The 21,196-nt window shown below is 38.1% G+C and overlaps 1 protein-coding gene across 1 annotated transcript in view; it reads left to right on the top strand.

The window, feature by feature from the left end:
* Positions 1 to 18,862, top strand: part of gpc6a (glypican 6a) — a gene marked incomplete at both ends in the record, with an annotated part of 131,616 nt that extends 112,754 nt beyond the window's left edge. Inside the window, 3 exons of the mRNA XM_079216548.1 lie at positions 14,793 to 14,923; positions 16,530 to 16,705; positions 18,642 to 18,862. Of these exons, the coding sequence (XP_079072674.1) occupies positions 14,793 to 14,923; positions 16,530 to 16,705; positions 18,642 to 18,862 (528 nt within the window). The remainder of the gene's footprint in view (positions 1 to 14,792; positions 14,924 to 16,529; positions 16,706 to 18,641) is intronic.
* Positions 18,863 to 21,196: the final 2,334 nt, after the last annotated feature.

Below are 21,196 nucleotides of genomic sequence, written 5' to 3'. Positions count from 1 at the left end.
TACGGAGGATTTGTTTCTTATGCAGTGTCCTTGTGTGATGTTTGGGCTGGACACTAGAGTGAAGAAGAAGTCCAAAAGAACAAATTACAGTAATTGCTGTTGTTTTGTGCCTATAACTAGCCCAGGGTAAATCAATAATGATGCCTTCTAGACTGTAAACTATTCAACCATTTCCATTTCTGCTCATTACTGTTCTAGTATGCAATGGGCATTTTGCCAGTCAATTTATGGCCCAACACATGAACACATTTGCATTTTTGACATCTAAAGGCTTCTTACTCAAGAGTTCAATGAAAATTAACACCCACATTCAAGGGATTTAAACTCATTTATCCCATACATTATAAAAGTGTGGAACTGAATATTATGTATCATAGATTTTAGATTGTTCCTCCTGCCTGTGTCCAGATGCTAATACATCAAAACTGCAACTAACTCTATATACAGTTGCTTTTGTAACTTTACCTTAGAGAGAAGCATCTGTTTACAAAGTATTTCCTCCAAACGGTGTGTTTACCCTTGGGATGGGACACAAAACCAGCTGTGTATGAAACTTCCATCTGTGCTTACATTAGTCAGGTCACGGTTTGCTTAGCACGAATGTGCTGTACAAAAACTGCTGTACCCTTTTCCTGTTAGTTATTTTAATCAAATATGTTGTTGTTCTTGAAAAAAAAGAATAACAACTTTGATCTACGTAATGCACAAATAAATACATGTAATGTTTGATGCTTGTTTTCTCAAAAGTTTTATTTTTTTAAATATACAATAACCAGAACAAGACAATTGATATTTTTGTGAAACTAAATGAGTCAAAACAGGTCGAACTTCATCAGAAACAAGTGAGAAAAGTCCATTCCAAACACTGTTTTAACCAGTAATGGAAAGGAAAAACATGATTAGTGTTTACAGGAATGTGTTGGTAAAGTTTGTTTTTTTCCCAGCACAAAGTGTTATGTTTATGTTAAGACTCTTAAATGAACCTTTTCCTCCAGTTTTCCAGGTTCTTTAAAAATGTTTGATATTTTTACACAAAACAAATGATAAATGTAAGGCTACAGTTTCACAATATTAATATTTGTTAGTGACATTTCACAATATATTCAGTATTGAAATTGGTGGATACAGCAAAGGTGAAAAGGACCACTTCAGTCTGTAGAGCATGTGTGCTGCATTATTTATTCATTGATTTATATATTCATTGATGTTGGTGTTAAACTGCCAAACTGAGCAATTTAGGCAATAGCCTATGCTAAATATCTGTCTGTTCAACCAGAGTAATACAGAGCACATGCTCTGCTCCAAGATAAATAATGACAAGACTGACAGAAGTAGTGTAGTATGTTAAAGGACACCTTTTCCTTTAGAGATTCACCATGCAGATGCTCTCTTGTTGGTTCCCCTGAGTTCTTCCATACTGGCTGTTCTTTTTTGTTCTCTCTTTCCGGACGCATTTTAGAAGGTTTTCTGTTTCTCATTTATTCATGTGCTCCAGACTGATTGCAGCTGATAACAACTGACCTTTTACAAGTTGAATGAGACACAAACCAGTGCCATATCGCACATTTTAAATACTATTGCTTGATTTGGAAAGTGCAAAAAATAAATAAGAATGTGAGTTCATTTTTGCCGTGGTTCTCATGTAAGAAAATCTCAAAATGTTTGTATTTTCAGTTTGTAAAAATAGCCAGCTGATGATTAGATTCGTTGTTTTGCTCCCAATGGAGCTACACAATGTACGATCCTATTATTGACAGATACTACAGTACATATGATGTGAAATGAGCAAATCCTTTTATGACTTGATTGCAAGTATAATTACATGGATAACAAGTGCACACACACACACACACACACACACACACACACACACACACACACACACACACACACACACAGTTCTGTAAAATGCATGAAGGTTAGCTGTTGTCATGGGGACAAGTTGTAAATTGCATACTAACTAATTACCTGTTGTTGGAATTACCTGATGCGTGGAACATATCGTTATAGTGACAAAAACCTCCATCAATTACATAATTAGCCGTGGGCATGATCAGAAAATATTGCATTAAACTGTTCACCTTTTGTGAAAGTTAGAAACCACTGTCTTTACAGCCACCAAAACATATTATTTTACATGTAATTAAGACAAGTGTTTATCTAAATCCTTACATCACGAACAATAGTGGTGTGTAATACCCGCTATACTGGGTAGCTGCAATAAAAGTTGATTTGGCAGTTGAAAGAGACTTTACGTGTAACTTCCTGCAAACTTCTCCTCTGATACCGTCTTATCCTGCCAGAAACTCCTTTTAAGAACTTATACTGGTCAGGGCTTGTTATTTCCCATGTCGGCAATTCTTCCACACAATACAACATCTGGTTTTGATAACTGTTCTCGTCTATGTGAAACAAAACAGCCAGTACTAAAGCTCTTGGTCCTGCCACAACAATACAGCAGCAGGGCTCAACTCGCCTCTCCAACCCTTTCCCCTCTAAACATATAACTGCAAAACATATGGAATATTCTTGATGTTTGACCAGAGAGTTGCAGACTCTTGAGTCCTTAAATATCTCTTTGAGCTATTACCTTGGCCCTCACTGTTAACTTGGACGTCATAGTTTGTGCCAGTTAAAAAAGTCCACTTCTGAACGCTGTGAAAGGCACCAGAGCATCTCTGTCATCCTGGCCATATTGATGATCCACTGATTCATGGTAGATAAAACCATACTACTGCTCAAATATAAACATCCAGGAGCCTGCTTTTTTTTAAAAAAGACATCAGAATACAAAGAGGGCTATTGTCCTTGCTCAAAAAGTAAACCTTCATTTCAGACTAAAGATATTTTTCCTTTTCTTCATGTACTATAGAACAGCTATGCAGTCCACTTCCTGCAGACCCATTCTTTTGTCATCCCACACTTGAATAGTCACAAGACTGTTGTCCGCATGCAGTGTCCTCGCTGACAATTACAGGCTAATCTATTCTGGGGTCACGTATATTTATTTTTTAAAAGGATGGCCTTCCCTTTAATGCTCCACTCATATGAATGCTAAAAGTCAATATTTGTCATCCTCTTCACCATGAAGTCTTCTGGGGGTCACAGATAATTATTTTTTAAAAGGATGGCCTTCCCTTTAATGCTCCAGTCATATGAATGTTAAAAGTCAATATTTTGCATACTCTTCACCATCAAGTCTTCTGGGGTCACAGATATGTATTTAAAAATGGATCGCCTTAATGCTCAAGACGTATGAATGCTAAATGGTAATATGTTGCAGACTTTAATAACTATTCACCAATGCTGCCCATGAAATCCAAACACATAAGCCATTTGTTCTTCAGCTATCGGTTATTGTTGCTAGAAGAGCTCATGTATACAAATTAACTTGTTCTCATTAGCATCATCTATCAATCAGAAAATAATCCAATAAACAGCTCTTTTTAAAAAAAAACAGATTGTTACATTCAATTCAGTATGGCATGTTTATTTAATTTACATTTCCAATTGAGTACAATATATGGATGGTATTTGCTCTCATGATTTAAAATTGCACATCAGCTAAGCTCATACTTAAAGTCAATCGTAAATTATGCTTTTTTCTCCACTCTGAAAACATTAAATATTCAAAACTAAATAAGCTTTAACAAAGAAAAAAACATCCTCTGGTCTTTTGTATTCTATTCTGTGTTTCTATAAAACATGTCATTTGTTTTATAGAACCATGTGGTTTGATCAGATTTGATTAAGAAAGGCCGGAAAGCATAAGCAACTAATTTCATCTCTACTATCACATTTAATTCAAATATCTATAGATTCTGATTGACTCACATCACCTGTTTTGTAAATGAGCCCAGCCCACCTCAAACCAGGGAGAAGAGATCATTAACAGAAATCTCTCATTTCAACTCTTGTAAAAAGGTAAAGTCTTGATGTACAACCTTATTCAAACTCCCTCCAGTAAGAAGCTGATATTGTTTTTACCTTCAAACATCCAGGAAGCCATCAAGTGTGCTTCCATCCCCCCATCATGATTATTGTTACTGTGTTGACATATTTTAGGTTGTGGAGTCTTTATTTTAGACTGGAGCTATAGCTCTAACAAATGCAGCTGGGCTTCTTACTTGGTCGAGAATGAGGAAACACATTATCTCCCTTTTGGCCTTCCGACACTTGGTTCCTCTGAAAATCTGTATTGATTTTATTTCTATTGTTAGTATTTAAACCACGTTCTGGGCTTTTAAATCAACATGAGCCTGAACACACATTGAGATCATTTTGCAAGACCCGTGTGACTGTCTAGACTCAGATCAAGGGGCACTGGGATTTATCTATTAAGGCCTGTAGAATGTGAAGGCAGAGGTGTGCCCTGGTATCCTTTCATTTAAAAAACATTAAATTATTAACCAACCATTTATGTTAATGTTTCTTTAATTTCACTGCTTTGTCATCTGCTGTCCTACATATGCTTGTTTTGAAAACTATTCTTGTTTTCTTTTTTGTTATTATTCATTCATAAGGAAATTGAGTGTTGTATGAGTCCGTTAACAAGGCTGACAAGCTGATGGTGCATGCTTGCATTTCTATTAATGCTTACTTACTTAAATATTGTGTGTCATAGTGGATCACTTTGCTTTTGTGAGATTGATTAAGAGAGACTTTGATAATGGCCTATGTGTGTTCTTAGGCAGTGAATCACTGATGTTAACAGAGACCTAAGCCGGGGACAATTGCAGAGTTTAAAACTTGCTTCAGTGAGCTATGGCTCCAATTTCACTCTGTATACAAGCCACAATCTGGCAATTTGAAGATAGACAGAGAGCATCTGCATGTATTAATGTGTTGTAGCTCTGTTATGTTGTTCATTCTGTTCACCTGACATCTATTACACGGCTGTCCATCCTGGGGGAGGAATCCTCCTCTGTTGCTCTCCCGAAGGTTTCTTCCTTTTTCTTTCTCCCCGTTAAATGTTTTTTGGGGACGTTTTCCTGTTCCAATGTGAGGATGCCGCATGTGTACAGATTGTAAAGCACTCTGAGACGAAATTGAGATTCGTGACTTAGGGCTATACAAAATAACATAACTTAACATTCATCAGCATTCATATACAAAAGGGCTTGTAATATGCCAAGAGAGAGGCTGGACTTAATAAGTGTGTTAGTTCTGTCTGATTTGCTGTTGCCCTGTTTAATTAGTTTAATTCACAGCTAAGTTTGAAGCAGCTAGGCCTAATTAGAGTCAACTGTATGTTATTTGGAGCTGAAGCAGGTGGATATGACCTGTGAAAGCTTGTATTTAAATTACTGGTCCTACATTAACATTGCTGCATGGCACCCTACATGCTCAAATGGATCAACAAGCACTTGACACCACTTCCAAGACTCTGCAAACCCAGTTGGGATAAAGCTTTGTTTGAATAAAATATTTGATTCAGGCAGTACGCAAAGGAAAGGAGGAACTAGATAAGAATGGGCTGTTCTTTTTTATATTTTGGCAATAGATACTGAAAATGTGGAAGAGATGTTCTATTTATTGTTGTCACAAGGCCCTGTTGGTATTTTCTGTTGGAACATAATAAAACCACAGAATGACCATGGTTTTCAAAAACTCAATCAAAATCATGTTTAAAATGTAAGACTAAGATCACCAAAATCTACTAATCACATGTCACACTCTTGAGCCATATGTGCATTGAACAAGTTAGAAGTGACTGTTATCATCCCTCCTCTCCATGCTGCCTGGTAAATGTCTATGTAGTGCAACTACACATGCAGCCAAGCCAGTGACCAACAGCCTTCTCAATTATTTGGTGAGACTTGAAAGATGAATATAAGCACAGGGACCAAAGTGGATCACCTTGTTTTTAGGAATTTGATTAAGATGTTTATTGTTAATGTATCCACACAACTATTGGTCCATTTTAAAACCCATATCTTGCTACGTGTACACTGAACGTCCACACTACGCCAAAGTTTTAGAGCACCGAAAAACCTCTTTGTGTGTACAGGCAGAACCGCATACGTTTTAAAACAATGATGCAGACACCCGTATTGGCTACTTAATTGGGTCTTACCAGTGACAACGTGTCCTTCCCTGATTCGTCATGCCCCAATCAACTGACTCGTTTTTGGAAGAAACAGCAGCCTTGATTATCGATTGACTACCACTGAATCAGAATCAGAATCAGCTTTATTGGCCATGTGTGTTTGTACACACATGGAATTTGACTGCGGTTACACGATGCTCTTACATACACAATATACAATGAACAAGATACATATAAAAAAGACATTAAAGACAACGGTAGTCAAACATAGTGCAAAGTAGTGCAGATGGAGGATTCTGATTAATTGTTCATCATAGTGACGGCCAGTGGAAAGAAGCTGTTTCTGTGTCTGGTGATTTTTTAAACATAGTTAATAATGGTTAATTAAACATAGTTAATAATGCTTATTTTGTTATGCACTATTGTTAAATGAACAAAAGCATAAATGCTCTCCAGTACGACGGGTACTTCAGCCCTCCGGCAGAGCTACCAGTATGAAAACAACAAATCAGAAGAAACGAGTGAGAGACGTGTGTTCACCCATAATCTAGTAAACTTTGATTTGTAAGTGTTCATTTTAAAGTAAATGTGATTTGTTTGTGAGAAAAAGGCCTATAACTAAATCTGAAAAAATATAACTTCTGAAACTTTACACGAAATGTGTCTGTTAGAGTAAAGGAAGATTTTAGAGGAATATCTTAAGTATCAAGCGCTACCTTTTAATATCAAAGACTACTAGAATACTGTAACACAGCAACACACCCTACTTCCTGTTTACACTGGCATCTGGCATTTACAATAGTCATGATATTCATTTTCAGGCTTGCTAGGATGGATTGGAATCATGTTGCTGTGTTTTAGTTTTAAAACCCTGGTTTTAAATGAAAACGTATTAGTGTGGATGTAGCCTTAAGCAGTGCTTGCTTCTGTGAGCTATAGCGCCACTCCCACTCATCACAGTGATAAGCAGGCAGTTTGAAGATAGAAAGTAGAAAATATACACTAAATAAAATAAACATGTACAGTATAGTCCAAATGAGAAAGATCTGTATCACTGTTCTTGAGCTCTTCTACCAATTAACCTGTAGTTGGTATTATCAGTTATTTAGAGGTTTGTGTTACGCAGTGCAGCTGTGAGCTCCGGTTCTGCCTTTGAGACGAGGAGAGTTCGGCTGCATCTAATCCTTTGGCTGCAGCAGCAGTAACTTTTCTAGCTGGAGTCTTACTCACTGCCCTTGGCGCTCATGTAAAGACATAGAGTTAGATTTTTGTCTGCACAATTCCCCCTCAGTGCGGCATCTGTTTGTGCTTATGTGTGACTACATGTTTGCATTTATTTATGAACAAGTGTTTATAAACTGCTGTAGTTGTGTCGTGAAACAGGCTGTTCTGATACTGAACTCTTGACACTGTTTATGTGCACTGCACATTTGTTATACAGATGGAAAACTGCATTATACTTTCATAAGCACCCTTTCCCAGATGGATCATAAATGGATATATTTACTTGTATGGTACATATGTATTTATTGTCGCTGCCTCCACTTCACCTGAAATATTCCTGCTGGCAGACATTTGGTTGCCAGAATAGACCATATAAATGTGGTTCAATTTGGAATTTCAAGTATAACAACCAAGCACATTCTGATCTGATCTATATTTTGTTGTCAGTGCCAGGATGCTTTGGGCCATCAGGAATCTCAGCCCCACCAGGATGTGTTAAACCTAACCAGCTTTGGTGTCTCCATGACAGGACTACCACATCAAATGTGAGGGCAGTCTCCTGCAGTGGCATCCTGTTGGCACAGGCCCTTTCATGTATTGTTAAGACCCGAGGCTTCACTGTATGCACTCAAAATAATGCACTCCCAAATCCCCAGTGTCGCATGGACATGATGAGGGTCGTGTGTGTGTGTGTGTGTGTGTATGTGTTTTTCTGCCCACATGAGTTTCATATTAGTAATTAGGGCTGGAAGGTCAAGAATAAATAAATAGGATGAACATTTTTCTTTTTTTTTTCATGGTTTTCAGAATCATAAATTTGTAGGAGCTTTATATTCCCGAAGAACAAAAAATAGCATTCAAGTTTACTTTGAACTATAAGGTAAACCAAACAAAAGTATTTAGGTACAGCTTCCATCAAGTCTACCTATTTCCATAATAATGCACGAAAAGGCATCCTGATATTACCGTAAAAAACTGTGAACATGGTGGAAGCCACAATACTTACTGTAATTTCCAGTTATGGGCTTTCTTGCCCCATTGCCATTCATTTATTTTCTATGTGGACAACTTTAAGTTTGGTGGTCTTGTGTTCTGCCCATTGATGCCGGTTTCCTCAATGGATGTACAGAAAACTGGATAAAGCGTTGGCGGCGGGGGCCCGTTCATCCCTAAGAACGTTGCTCAGTGGCACATGAAGCAAAAAAAAAGTACAACTTCTGAGGATAAAATGTAGAAGGAAATACACAGATCATTCGGTGATCTTCTGCATCAACTGGCCCATACAGCAAGCACGCTAGCATTTATTTTAACCTCACCCCCACTCAGTGTCAGGCCTATTCACATGAATGGTGGAAGGAAAATAACTCTGGATATGGATATTTTGCAACTTTTAGGACCTAATGATTAAAAAACAGGGATCGTTAAGTGTTCACACTTGGGAGTAGATTCACCTCAACAAAAGCCAGGCTACATGCATGAAAAATTGCGACATAAAAATGGTGACATGCATGGAGGAGCTGTAAAAAAACTAGTAACTAAACAACTCACAGAAAAACTACTGTTTTGATTAATGTGAAGTTAAATGTTGCGATACTGCTGAAAGCACCTCCAGTGTTGGCTGAAAACGGTGGCACTGCTGCATCTCTTGCTATTGATTAGTTAGCACAGTACTAAATAAAATATTGTCTTATATGTCAGATACTTAAACAGATAATAATCAAAAACATGTGTTTTTGTTGGTGATGGCTTTGCATTTAGTAGACATGTCACTGAAGCTAATGATGGCTGTATCATTACGCATAAAAACTCACACTACCAATGGAGCAACGTGCTGTATGGTTTTAATCCACTAAAGGCTGAATGACCTCAGTTTATGTTGTCAAATCAAGTTTGTTTGTTTAGACTTTCCAGACCCACAACAGAAACAGTTCCCAAACCAGAATAAACTATTTATGAAAGCCCAAAAACCCTATGGCATATACAGCTCGGGGGGGTGGGGGGGGAGGGGAATTCTAGAGAACAATTTTTTTTTCCCGTCAGACAGCAGGGAGTGTTGTAGGAGCTGTGGGTGGGAAAGGTGCAAAACATGAACACAAAGTTGTAGCAGTTAGTATAAATACAATATGCAGCAATGGGATTATAATTCTACAAAATGATTATACTGGATCAAATACATGTAGCAAATTCAGTTTAAAAAGCCCAATAAAATAAGTCTAGGAAATGGGTTTAGAGAGATGAATCCATTAAAAATCACCAGCCATATTTTGTCAGTGAGGTAGGATCGGGATTACGAGAAAGGGTGAGTGGTCCTACATAAACCACAAGGTTGTCCACTTCATTTCCTACCTTTTCATTAATACATTTTAAAATCTGTGAGGGATTATTTTCAGAACAACAGCTGTTTTATCCAGATGTATAATATTGTTAAATATTTAGCAGAATGGAAAAGTAGTTATATAACCTGTCAAATTCTCAAGAAAGCAGAGTTAATTTATACTGTATGAGGTGTTTACTCTATTCAGCAAGGGCTTTATTGAATGAACAGCAGGCTACACCAAGATTTCAAAAAAATGTTGCTGCTCACTGGGTTATTACCTCAGGCATGAACTAACGGCAGAACTATCTTGATAGCTAGCACTCTCTCTCAACTGTTTCTCCACCGACCAAAAACAGCAGAGCAGTCGGCTCCACATCCTTCACAAACCACCAACCTTCAACATTTGTATTTATTAATCCTTTACTAGTCCCTTGTGAGAAATGTACATTTCTCTAACCCATCCTTAGTAATTAAGGAGCCAGTGTTCCTTAATTGGCTCCTTAATATGAAGCGCCCGGGGAGCAACTGGGGGTTCAGTGTTTGCTCAAGGACACGTCGACATGCAAACTATGGGGAGACCAGGGCCCTATTTCTCGTACCTGGCTTACTGAGTTAGCGGACTAATTGTCAGGATAAGATGATGTAGGTCAGGCTTTCTCGGTTTCTCGAAGCAAACTTAGATTAATCAACATAGCAACACATCCAAAAATTTAAACCTGCTCCCGGGCAGGCTTACTGAAATTCACTGGATAAACTGGCCACTCCCACCGGACAAAAAAGGCAGCTCCCTTCCTCATTGATGAAGGAGCGATATTAGTTATACTAGTTTTATAGGGAGAGAGTTCTTCCAGATCGCCAGGATCCATCCTTTACATTATCATGACTTCCTGTACGCGGCGATATAGATTTTGCCGGCAAGAAATAATTTATTTACGAGAGCTTCTCGAGCCGCGGACATTGATCACCACAGGCGCAGCTGATCGCCCGTCTCAGACACAGACTATCAGCCGCTGCATGCCGCTGTTCTTAAGTTTATTTAGCTCTTAAGAAACTTATGGATGTGTTGAAAGCACTCATAATTATTTGACAGTGCTATTAGTACACCATACATATCATTATTGTAGAACATGATTAAGGTGATCGTGATGAGAATACAGAGAATCACACATACTTTATTTTCACTGCTTCAATTGATTGAATTTCTGATTATGAATAATACATACATACTGATCCGCCCATACACATATTCAAACTCATATATAGTACATGATTCATACGTGCATACAGTACATATATCCTCAAAAGTATATATTTATTCGTAAATATAATCTGATTGATTTGGGTGATGAAGCACTTCAAATTAGCCGATACATTTTCTCAACTCTGACGCATTTAACTTGTTTGATATATTTGCGACGCTTATGTCTCGCAGCGGGGGCGATGTTAACGTTGCGTTCACGGCAACAATGTTGCAAAAACGTTGGAATATTCGCAACGCGTTTGCTGTGAATGACTACGGTATTGACTTCCTCATATGCCTTCATGATCATCTCCTGCTTCTCATTAGAGAAATAAAAAGAGGTTCCTCTGAGTTTATTTGCCATTGTACTGTTAGAACATCGTGGTGTCAGTGCTCCATTATTATCCCTTCTGAAGAGGAGCGGGCGCGCGCATTTATCCAGATGACTGACGTCTGGCTAGAATTAACGAGACCGTTTCAGCGCGCATCAGAAACCTAGATAGCCTGATGTCAATCATCTCGCTAATTTAAGATGGAGATTAGGACATTTGCTTGACTTTGTTTAGCCAGGTACGAGAAATAGGGCCCTGGGTTCGAACCGGCTACCTTGTTACTGGACGACTACTCTCTCCATGAGCTACAGCCACCCATGCAGAGTGCCCCCAGGATTTACACCTGACGACTGATACATTTTAACTCGTCCATTTAGGCAGTCTGATGATTAATATCATATATATATAAAGCATGTTTATTGAGATTTACACTGTGACGACCCTGTGTGGCTGTGCCTGCAGATGTTGGAGGTGGGCGTGGCATAGGGTCATCAGAGGAGTGGGAACACCTGAGTTCAGTAGCAGCACTGGCAACACATGGGCGTGTGTGACAGGGCACTCTGTTAGAAGGCCCTCTGGTCTCAGTCGGTGTGTCTCTTCTCCCAGAGACACCCATTTGGCGTGTTCTTAAGATGATGGTTTGTTTCTACACTATACAACATTACATACTTTCCACTCATGCAATCACCTCCACTGCTGAAAAATACTGACTCCACACGTTAGATGAAGTTGTCTTTTATGTTACCTAAGTTAACCGTGGGCCGTGGGGCCTGGTTCGTGACACGCTTCAACAACTCCAGCCAAATGTGATACTTGAGATAGTAGGCTATGACGCTTACCAACAGTTATTCCTCATTCTCAAACACCTTTCTCCTGTATATGTCAATCAAATATGGTGTATTATACAAACAATACAGCTTCAATCTGATATCTCAATGAAATGATTGTCTATTCAGCTGATGAAATCAAATAATGTTAGAAAGGAGAAGCTGCTTCTGTTTACTCCTGTGTGAAATCAAAGAACAATTGTTTTAAGAATGACTATGCATTTTAGAAGTAAATATGCCACTGCTATTAATGTGTACTGTAAATGATAATGGTAACTGAATAGCAAAGGGTCAAACTCTTAAATCATAAAGAAATTTACTAAAATGTCAAATGTCCTAAAGAGGTCTGAATATGTTTGCAAAGCATTTGAGGGCATTTATGCAGTGATATTCTCATCCAAATCCTTCATGAAAAGGTCTTAAAACGTGAGCAAAATACAACTCTTGGGAAAACAATCAGTTTAAGAAGTTTAACAACACTATTCCTTATCTATTAATATGTTGCATGTGTAAACGGTTGCACAGAACAGTTGACACTGGGGAAAAGTGTATGAAACCTGATCTGCTACAGGACGTGTAAATTATAACACTTGTTAATCCTCGGAATGTTTGAAGTGTGCAATTCGTCTGGCAAAGTGTGCAGAGTATGAAGGGAGAATATGTGAATAGATTAATTAGAGAGCAAGAGCACGTGTTAAATACATCAATTCAGGGATGGCAGATAATTGAAAGGTTTTATTTGAAATTCTGCTGTAGTCTCAACCTTGTTATTATAGGTGTGTGTGTGTGGTACTTTTTATTTTTTTGTCACTAATTGAACAGTAACATATATTATATTTGATCGCTATATTTTGATCGCTACTGCACAATTCTGCTTTGCAGTACGTGGAATTGTTTTTGTCAAATGTATATGATAAATACTTTTTTTTATTTAATTTTTATGACCAAGTAATTGGTTGATATGTCAGAATATCAAACACAGCTATAATTTCTTTCCTGTGCTTCGTGAAAAACCCTTTTAACCAATGAACAGCAGTAACTTGTATCCAGCACTTAATAATTGAAAGGGTTTATATTGGGAGGTGTGCAATTCCTTGTGTGTGTTGCATTAATTCTCATGATTTTGTTTTGTTCCTGCCACAGTACTGGGCCTACAACTGAGTCCTGATTGAACTTTTTTAACACCCACTTGAACTGTATGGTTCAAAGATTTAGCCACAGCAGACAACAGTGTTTCTTCTCTAAAGTTGTGGTCAAATATATTAATATATGTTTGTATTCTTTGGCAACTTGGTTCTATTATTACTATTAAGAATAGAGGCATTGGGCTTTGCATTCAATCAGATGTTGTTTTTGAAATATTTGGGTATACATTGTTTGAGACAGATATTTAACAGTCTAAGCTTTTCAGAGCCTTGAAGAATTCAGCAGCTGAAATTGGTTCAAGCCCAAAACAATTTACAGAAAAAATTGCAACACTGTTGCAAGTAATATGCATGCACAGAGAAGGTTGTGACCCATCAACAATGTTCTTTCTTGCCAAAATGCATTTTAAAACACACACACACACACACTCAAAATGAATACATCACCTCGCTGTCTAATACAAGGCTCTTTGTTTTACGGATGCAGGATTTAATACCTGTGGAACTTGTTTGCGTATTTGTTTTGAGTTTTTATGCAGAATTTTCAGTCATGCTTTTTATGTAGCTGTACTAATCGCCCATGCTGAATTCACTGACATTCCAGGAGGTCACTGCAGCCAAGAAACAGACCAACTTGTAACAGAAACTTCTGTTTTCTAGACATATATATATTGTGTAAATGAGGGAGCTTTTAAGGTGCTGGTCAACGGATTTAGTTTCTTTCAGACAGAGCCAGGCTAGCTGTGCCCTCCCCCCCGGTCACCAGTCTTCATGCTAAACTAAGCTAACAGGCTGCTGGTTTCGCTTCATACAAAAAGAACGGAACGACAAAAGTGACACAATGTGCTTCTGTACACGATGAGTCCTCTTGTTTTTTTTTTCTTTCTGTTTGCTGGTCACCCGCTCAAACTTCTTGCTGAGTCCAGATGGAATCAGTCGGGGGTGACAGCTCATGCCAAATATCAGATTCAAAACTCTGTCTTGTATGAATCTGAAATTAACACAATATGGATAACAGTGGACAAGAAGCAAAATGGGAAGAAAAAGAACCCCAGTCCCAACAGTACTTCTCCCCTGATGGAATAAATGAACAAACGGGGTTCTGCAACTACATACACTTTTGCTGCCACATGAATGTTTAAAATAGCAGTGTTTCACGATCCTATACAGAGATGGAGCTATTGGAGTCTTCTGTATTTGTTGTTGTTTTATCTCTTGTTTTCTTGTTTCTCAAGCATGTATCACTGAGGGTTTTTCCAGCTTTTTTTTATCCATTGTAAACATTTTATGAATTTAAATATTTTGTGTAAATGTATGTGCATATATATATATATATATATATATATATATATATATATATATATAAATATATATATATATATATATATATAAATATATATATATATATATATATATATATATATATATATATATATATATACTGTGTGTGTGTGTGTGTGTGTGTGTGTGTGTGTGTGTGTGTGTGTGTGCGCGCGCGCACATACGCGTGCATATGCGTGTGTGTGTTTGTGTTTTGAAAAGTAATGGATTCAATCGGAAATTCTGAGAACCGCATACATTCTGTGTCACTTCTCAGCCTTTAAAATACATAATGATCAACCCGAATATATCATCTTTCTTGTTTCGGCCCATGGCAGATGATTGACATCAAAGAGAAGTTGAAAGAGTCCAAGAGGTTCTGGTCCAACCTGCCAGATGACATCTGTGCCAAAGGCAAGCTCACAGAGTCTGATGAGGATCAGTGCTGGAACAGCCACACGAAGGGCAGGTGAGGACTTCTGCTACTCTTTACAACCACAGCAAACTCACCCCACTCCACGGCTATCACATTTTGCCTGCCAGAGATTAAAATAACCACACTGTGTTCCCAGATTAACAGTTTTTGTGTAAGTACAATGGCTAGTGCTTATATGGAGAACTTCAATATAAGCTCCGAAGCCCTAATACTCAGAGGACTGTGGAGTTTCAAACACCTCTTATCACCACTGCAGCGTGTAGAGTGTCGCCGAGCCAGAGAGTAGATTGGAGAGTGAGTTGTTTTCTCTGACAGTGAATCCGGGACGCTGGCAGAGAAATGTATCACCCTATCACTTTGGCCCTCTCCAAGTAACAAAATCACCAGATGGTTCAATAAAAGACATGCTAATTCTTTTGTTTGTGCCAGTAACATTTTTAGACATCATTTTAAATCTAGGAGGTAAATTGATTGCCCAGTGGTGATAAACCGTCAGTATAAGGCAGACCATGTTCGTAGTGTGTTATGAATTTACCGGATTCTCTTGTTACTCTAGTAGACTTTGCAAACTTCACTTATCAAATGAAATACGAAAAGAATGGTTCAATGCTGACATATTAACACGCATGCACAAGAAGTATAAAAATGTGTCAAAACAAAACAAAACAATGGCTAGAATGAACATGAATGAACACATGCATACATTGTTTTTGATTCATTATGTTTAAAAAGATAGTAGCCATATGCAGACATCAGGCACATTAAGGGTTCTATGTAGCAAAGTGCAACTACTCTCAATATGAAATATACTTTTGAGCCTGATTACACACTTATATTTTGCCTAATTTAAGCAGACATCATTCAAAAGAGTAGCTTTTATGAATCCATCTCATTTCTTTTGTTCTACTTTGTGAGTTCTCTGTTGCACCAAGATAAGATATTCACAAGTTCCACAATTTCTACAGATTATCTATGTGTGGTATTGTGGCGATGGCAAGGATGCAAAGTACTGGTCAAACACCCTTCAGTTAGTGAAAGAAAGAATGGCTGCATAAGTGGCTGATATGGCAAATGACAACAGCTGATTGCATCGGTGGGAGAGACCACGCCACCCCAATTTTACAAAACACACAGGTAAACAAAACAAAAGCACCCTAGGCTAAATTGAGTGAACATCCTCACTGCTTTGACACCACATATGCTGCAAACAAATAAAACACAAGCAAATGAATCAATAGTGCATAAATAGACAAGTTGTATTCATTTGTGGCTATTTGTGTTTTGAGATGTGTTCTGTAAAAAAAACTTATATTTGTATTATTAGGCTTTCCTGAAGTTACAGTTGATTCATTCATATTCAGTGTCACTGATTCTACTTGATAGATTCATTTTAATGGTTTATAGAGACTTTTATTTCTGTCAGTTCTTGGAAGGCAAATTAAAGTAAAAATCAAGCAAATATGGACTATTTTTTTGTCTGCATATTTCAATGTTATTAAAAAAATGTTTAGATGTTAACCAGACGTTTTGTAATACATCTAGAAAATATTCCCTTAAAGGCCCATTTAAAAAGTGCTTCTAAGTGATACTACATGGAGATTTTAGGTGATTAAAGTTGGTGCTGTGTGATTGTGTCCAGATATTTTCCTGAAGTGGTGAAGGAGGGTCTAACCAACCAGGTGAACAACCCAGAGGTGGATGTGGATATCACCAGGCCTGACACACTGATACGACAGCAGATCATGGCTCTACGTGTCATGACCAACAAACTAAAGAACGCTTACAATGGAAATGACATCTACTTCCAGGACTCAAGTAAGTTCTCCAAACCCTCAAGTGTTTGCAAGTGCTGATATATATATGAGATAATAATAATTTAAAGTAAAGAAAAGTAAAAGTTTTATCGGTTTTGATTTGGACAGCACTTAGACACACACTGACAATACCCCCACAGAAATATCAACTCAATATTATCCCAGGTGTCATTCATGTAGCAACTCATCATACAACTCCCCAGGATGCATCAGTGTTTCACTGATGCAAGACTGACATTATTCAGAGAAGAAATCACTGTAGGTATGGTGACGCAGACATTGATAGAAAGCCAAGTCTATGTTTAGGAAGATGTCCATCTCCAAGGCTGCAATGACAGACTCAGTTTTTTTCCTTTTGATTATGGATCCTATTCAGCTGACAAGATGGAGGATTCTCTGAGCTTCAAATTAAATGTGTGACTGCATGACTACTGTTACTAACTTTAGTACAACTCCATTTTTGTTGCCGTCATGTTTGTTCGGAGTGTTGTCTTCTTCAACACTAGAAACCCAGAACTGCAGCAACAATATGTTTTGCAGAGATTAATATCTCACAGAAGCAGGCTTCATAAACAAGTAAACGCTATGCCATGCATATACTATGCTTTGTTAGTGGAACATCCTTGTTTAAAGATCTATCTTTTGCCTAACACTGTTATTAATAACCACCATTTTTGGCCATTTACAATCATGCAAACCTATTTTTTGTTCTGTCACCTGCAAGACAGACCAGGCACTTATGATGAGAAGAAAGTTTGTAGTGAAGTCAGGTATTTTTAATACATTATCCCCAAAAACCTTACTCAACTCACCATCGTCACTGACAGTCTGTTTCGTATACATATGCAGCCCCCTTCTTTTTTTAATGTATAACTTATGCAATGGTTATTCAAGTTATCAGTAATTAAGTAGCCTTGCACGGCAGCTTGATTCTTGCGATTTCACGAGATCATGCAAGAGATGAGAAAATCCATCTTGTCAGGCTTCAAGTAATGTGTGTAATGTGCAGTAAGCCAGAGCATGGACTAATCAGTGTCCTGTGAGGAGCTACCGGCAGCTATGGGCGTGGCTTAGCTGTGTGTGAGATGACACGGAGAGGCGCCTCTTTGTTCAAAATAGCAATGCCGGGTATTTGTAGGTTTGCGTAGAACTGGTGAGTATTTTATTTATTGAAAGAAAAGAACGACACTGAAGCTTTTTCTCAATGGAAAATATGTTTTTGCTTTTCTTTACTTCGGAAAGAGTTTGATTGACAAATGGTTCATCCAATTACCGGCCATGTATATTGTGCAAGAGCCAGCCCATCTGACAGGTCAGGTTAGCATTGAAGTGCTTATGAAGCATTTAAGAAAATCTGAAATCCCATCGTATTTCAGCCCTCTTTTCTCACAGTTTTGTGGTCTACATTAAACAGGTGGAACGTGATTTTACCCTGGCTCCCACAGTGAGAAAAGATTAATGTATTCCAACCGAATAAGACATCTCTGGAATTTTATTTGGAGAATTAAAGTGAATTAGTATTCAAAGAGTTGATCTAGTCTGTTGCAACAAAGAAGTGGCTCAATAAAACTTTACAAACTTAAAGGCACAATCCATACACGTGTCTCATATATATGTATTAAGACAGCACAAAGGATTATTCAAAGAACATGAAAGCCACAGACACAATCATGAAGTGATACCTCTGCTGCAAATAGTTTGCTGTTCAGCGTAATGACGGTGATATTTCCACTCACTGATGTACGGACTTAAGTGTATTTGGACGGTGATGCATAGCAAACTCTAATTTTAGCACCACCCATGTCTCTATGGTGCCACTTGCTGGACTAACCAGGGCTTTTTTCACTTCCCCTTTGCCATGAACCAAACTAAGCTGCTTGTGACGATATCATTTTTATGTGAATTTAAATGTGTGTGATTTTCTTTGTTTGCTGTAGGTGACGAGGGCAGTACTTCTGGCAGTGGCAGCGGCTGCTCTGACGGCTGCACAACAGATTTTGTTTTTGTTGGAACAGAGGCTCCTGTGATCGGAGCCGACAGAAGTGATGAACGTGCAGCGGCAGCCGCAGGCAAGTCATTTTCCCGCAGACCCTCCCTACTGCTGGTGATGGCCGCCCTCACACTCCCACTCTGGGCAATGCAGACTCAATGGAGATAATACATGAGTGTGGCCCGATCACTGACTTTTATACTATACGTACAGTATGTTTAACAGCAAGTTCTACTGCTGTTCCCTCACTGGACATGTAGAAGCTCTTGGAAACCTGTCGAGAATGGCTTACTGTGTGGTTTGGTACCGTAGGACTGGAAGTGAGTGCAGTGCTGCATCCTGCTCGTCCCCCAAAGATTGCTCGGTGCCATCATTGAACCAGCTTTCACATCTCTGAAAATAAAGAAAATGTGACGATTTCTCATTATTCTGAAGTGGGTTAAAAGAACATACCTCTCTTTTAAAGTAAAAAACATCTGATCTGGTATTTTAGATAAAAGGGATTTCTTTTTCTTTTGTAAGATGGAGTTGTGCAAATGACACAACACACATTTTGCCCAATTAGTCTTTTCCACCTCAGACAAAAGTCTTACTGTGTGCATGCGTGAAAATGATGTTAATGGACTTTTTTTTTTATTTTTTATGCAGGCTACACAGTTTTTGGCATTGGTTGGTACAGGATTGTACAGTGCTAGCAGTTCACCTGGTTTCCCGTTTGGTCATATCAGTGTGGTTTCAGGAAACAACTGTTCTTACAGCCACTTTATAGTTGCACATTTAATTATCTCTAAGAAAGTGCTTATGTACTGCACTAAGATAACTACTTTGCACAGATTATTTTTGTCGGCTTCATAAGTTTATAAAGCAAGAGGAAACGTCCACCCCATAGATACAGAAAAACTATATTTTCAGATCATTTAACTATATTGAACAGTTGCAGTATGTATTTCACTGTAATGTGATATTACTGGTTTAGTAAATGGCTCATTTTTTATGAATGTATTATCTGTTTTTACAAGTTATTTGATCACCTGTAAACTAAGCCATTATACTACAATGGCCTGCTATTGATATTCAGTTACCTGATTTACTCTCTTCGGTTTGGGTACTAAACATTCGCTTAAACAATTCAGATTTCCTTTTTATGTCTCAGATGACTCAGAGTATATTATGGATATTAGGTTATGCTAATGACTTTATTTCCTTGGCCTCCATGCATTAATAATTTATGTTATGATGATTTATGTTGCTTGTTTTGAATACTTGTTTATATTACATATATATAAGACTACACATTTAACCCTACTCCTAAAAGCTCAGCCCTCTGACAGGCTCTACATCAGCACCACAATGAAATTTGCATGTTCTTGTTTGGCAAATCAAAACAGACTCAACACCGCTACAGGCTGCAAGTTATACAAGTGGTCAGTTTTTTCTTAAAAAGCATGTATAAAGTCAGCAACACTAAAAGAAGCAAAGTGCTAAGGTCTGACTGCTTTCTAGAACAAGCGTTACTATTCATAACCTTAATTTGATCTCTCAACAGTCATTTACCTCTAACTTGTTTTGGAGGGAGCATGGGCAATAGTTTGCACTCCAACACAGCTTCATGAACATGATCTCCCAGAAATGATGCTGGCATTAAAAAAACAAAGGGACAAAAGACCTTAAGACCCTAAGGATCCAATCTCATCGGCTCATAAGCACCTGAAATGCTTTCACATAACCAATAAGTAAGTCTCTTTTCTCAACAGAGGCCTTCTCCAAACCCATTGCTGTGACAAAGTAACAGTTGCAGTGAGCATCTCAAGGAGACTGCACATTACACAGAGCATAGTAAGCAAGCATAGGACACAAGAGCATCAAGCTGCAACAGTCAAGACCTGTAAAACTGTAAAAATCTGATGTTTTAAGGCACAAACTACCGGTGCAAACAACTAAAGTATATCTCCGTTGTCAAAGTTTGCAGCAGCAACATGGTTGTCTTCACAGATAGCATCTTAAAGAAAAATCGTCCTACTGTGAGCTCATATGACTCACAAGAGAGACCCCAATCACCACAGGAACTCCCACTGCAGAACAGATGGGGAAATTTCACCTCCGTCACCTCACACCTTGCAGAAAACCGCTTTAGGAGAAGGTGACTGAACAGCAACCTCCCACCAAAACCAGCAGGCCATTTAAATGGCTGGTGCGTAAACCCTAATTGTGGAAGGCAACAGTCTATCCAACCGAAGCCTGAGGATAGATGATACTGACTCGATCAACATCCCCAATATCACAACTGTTGAGTGTATTAAACCATTAATGGGATAGACAGACAGAAAGATAATTTTTCATTAACTTGTTTTTATGTACATTTGGGTTGGTCTAAAGATAAAAAACAAAATGCTGTTCAACAAAGTGCTAATCAAAGAGACTTAGTGAATACATTGTGATGTACATAAAGCACATGCACCAAAATGTGCACTTAATTTGGATGAAAACGTGACGAGAAAAGGA

The sequence above is a fragment of the Taurulus bubalis genome (assembly GCF_910589615.1).
Source record: "Taurulus bubalis genome assembly, chromosome: 4".
In the NCBI taxonomy this organism is placed as follows: Eukaryota; Metazoa; Chordata; class Actinopteri; order Perciformes; family Cottidae; genus Taurulus; species Taurulus bubalis.
The sequence above is the reverse complement of the archived record's forward strand: the minus strand, read 5'-3'. Positions and strand labels throughout refer to the sequence as shown.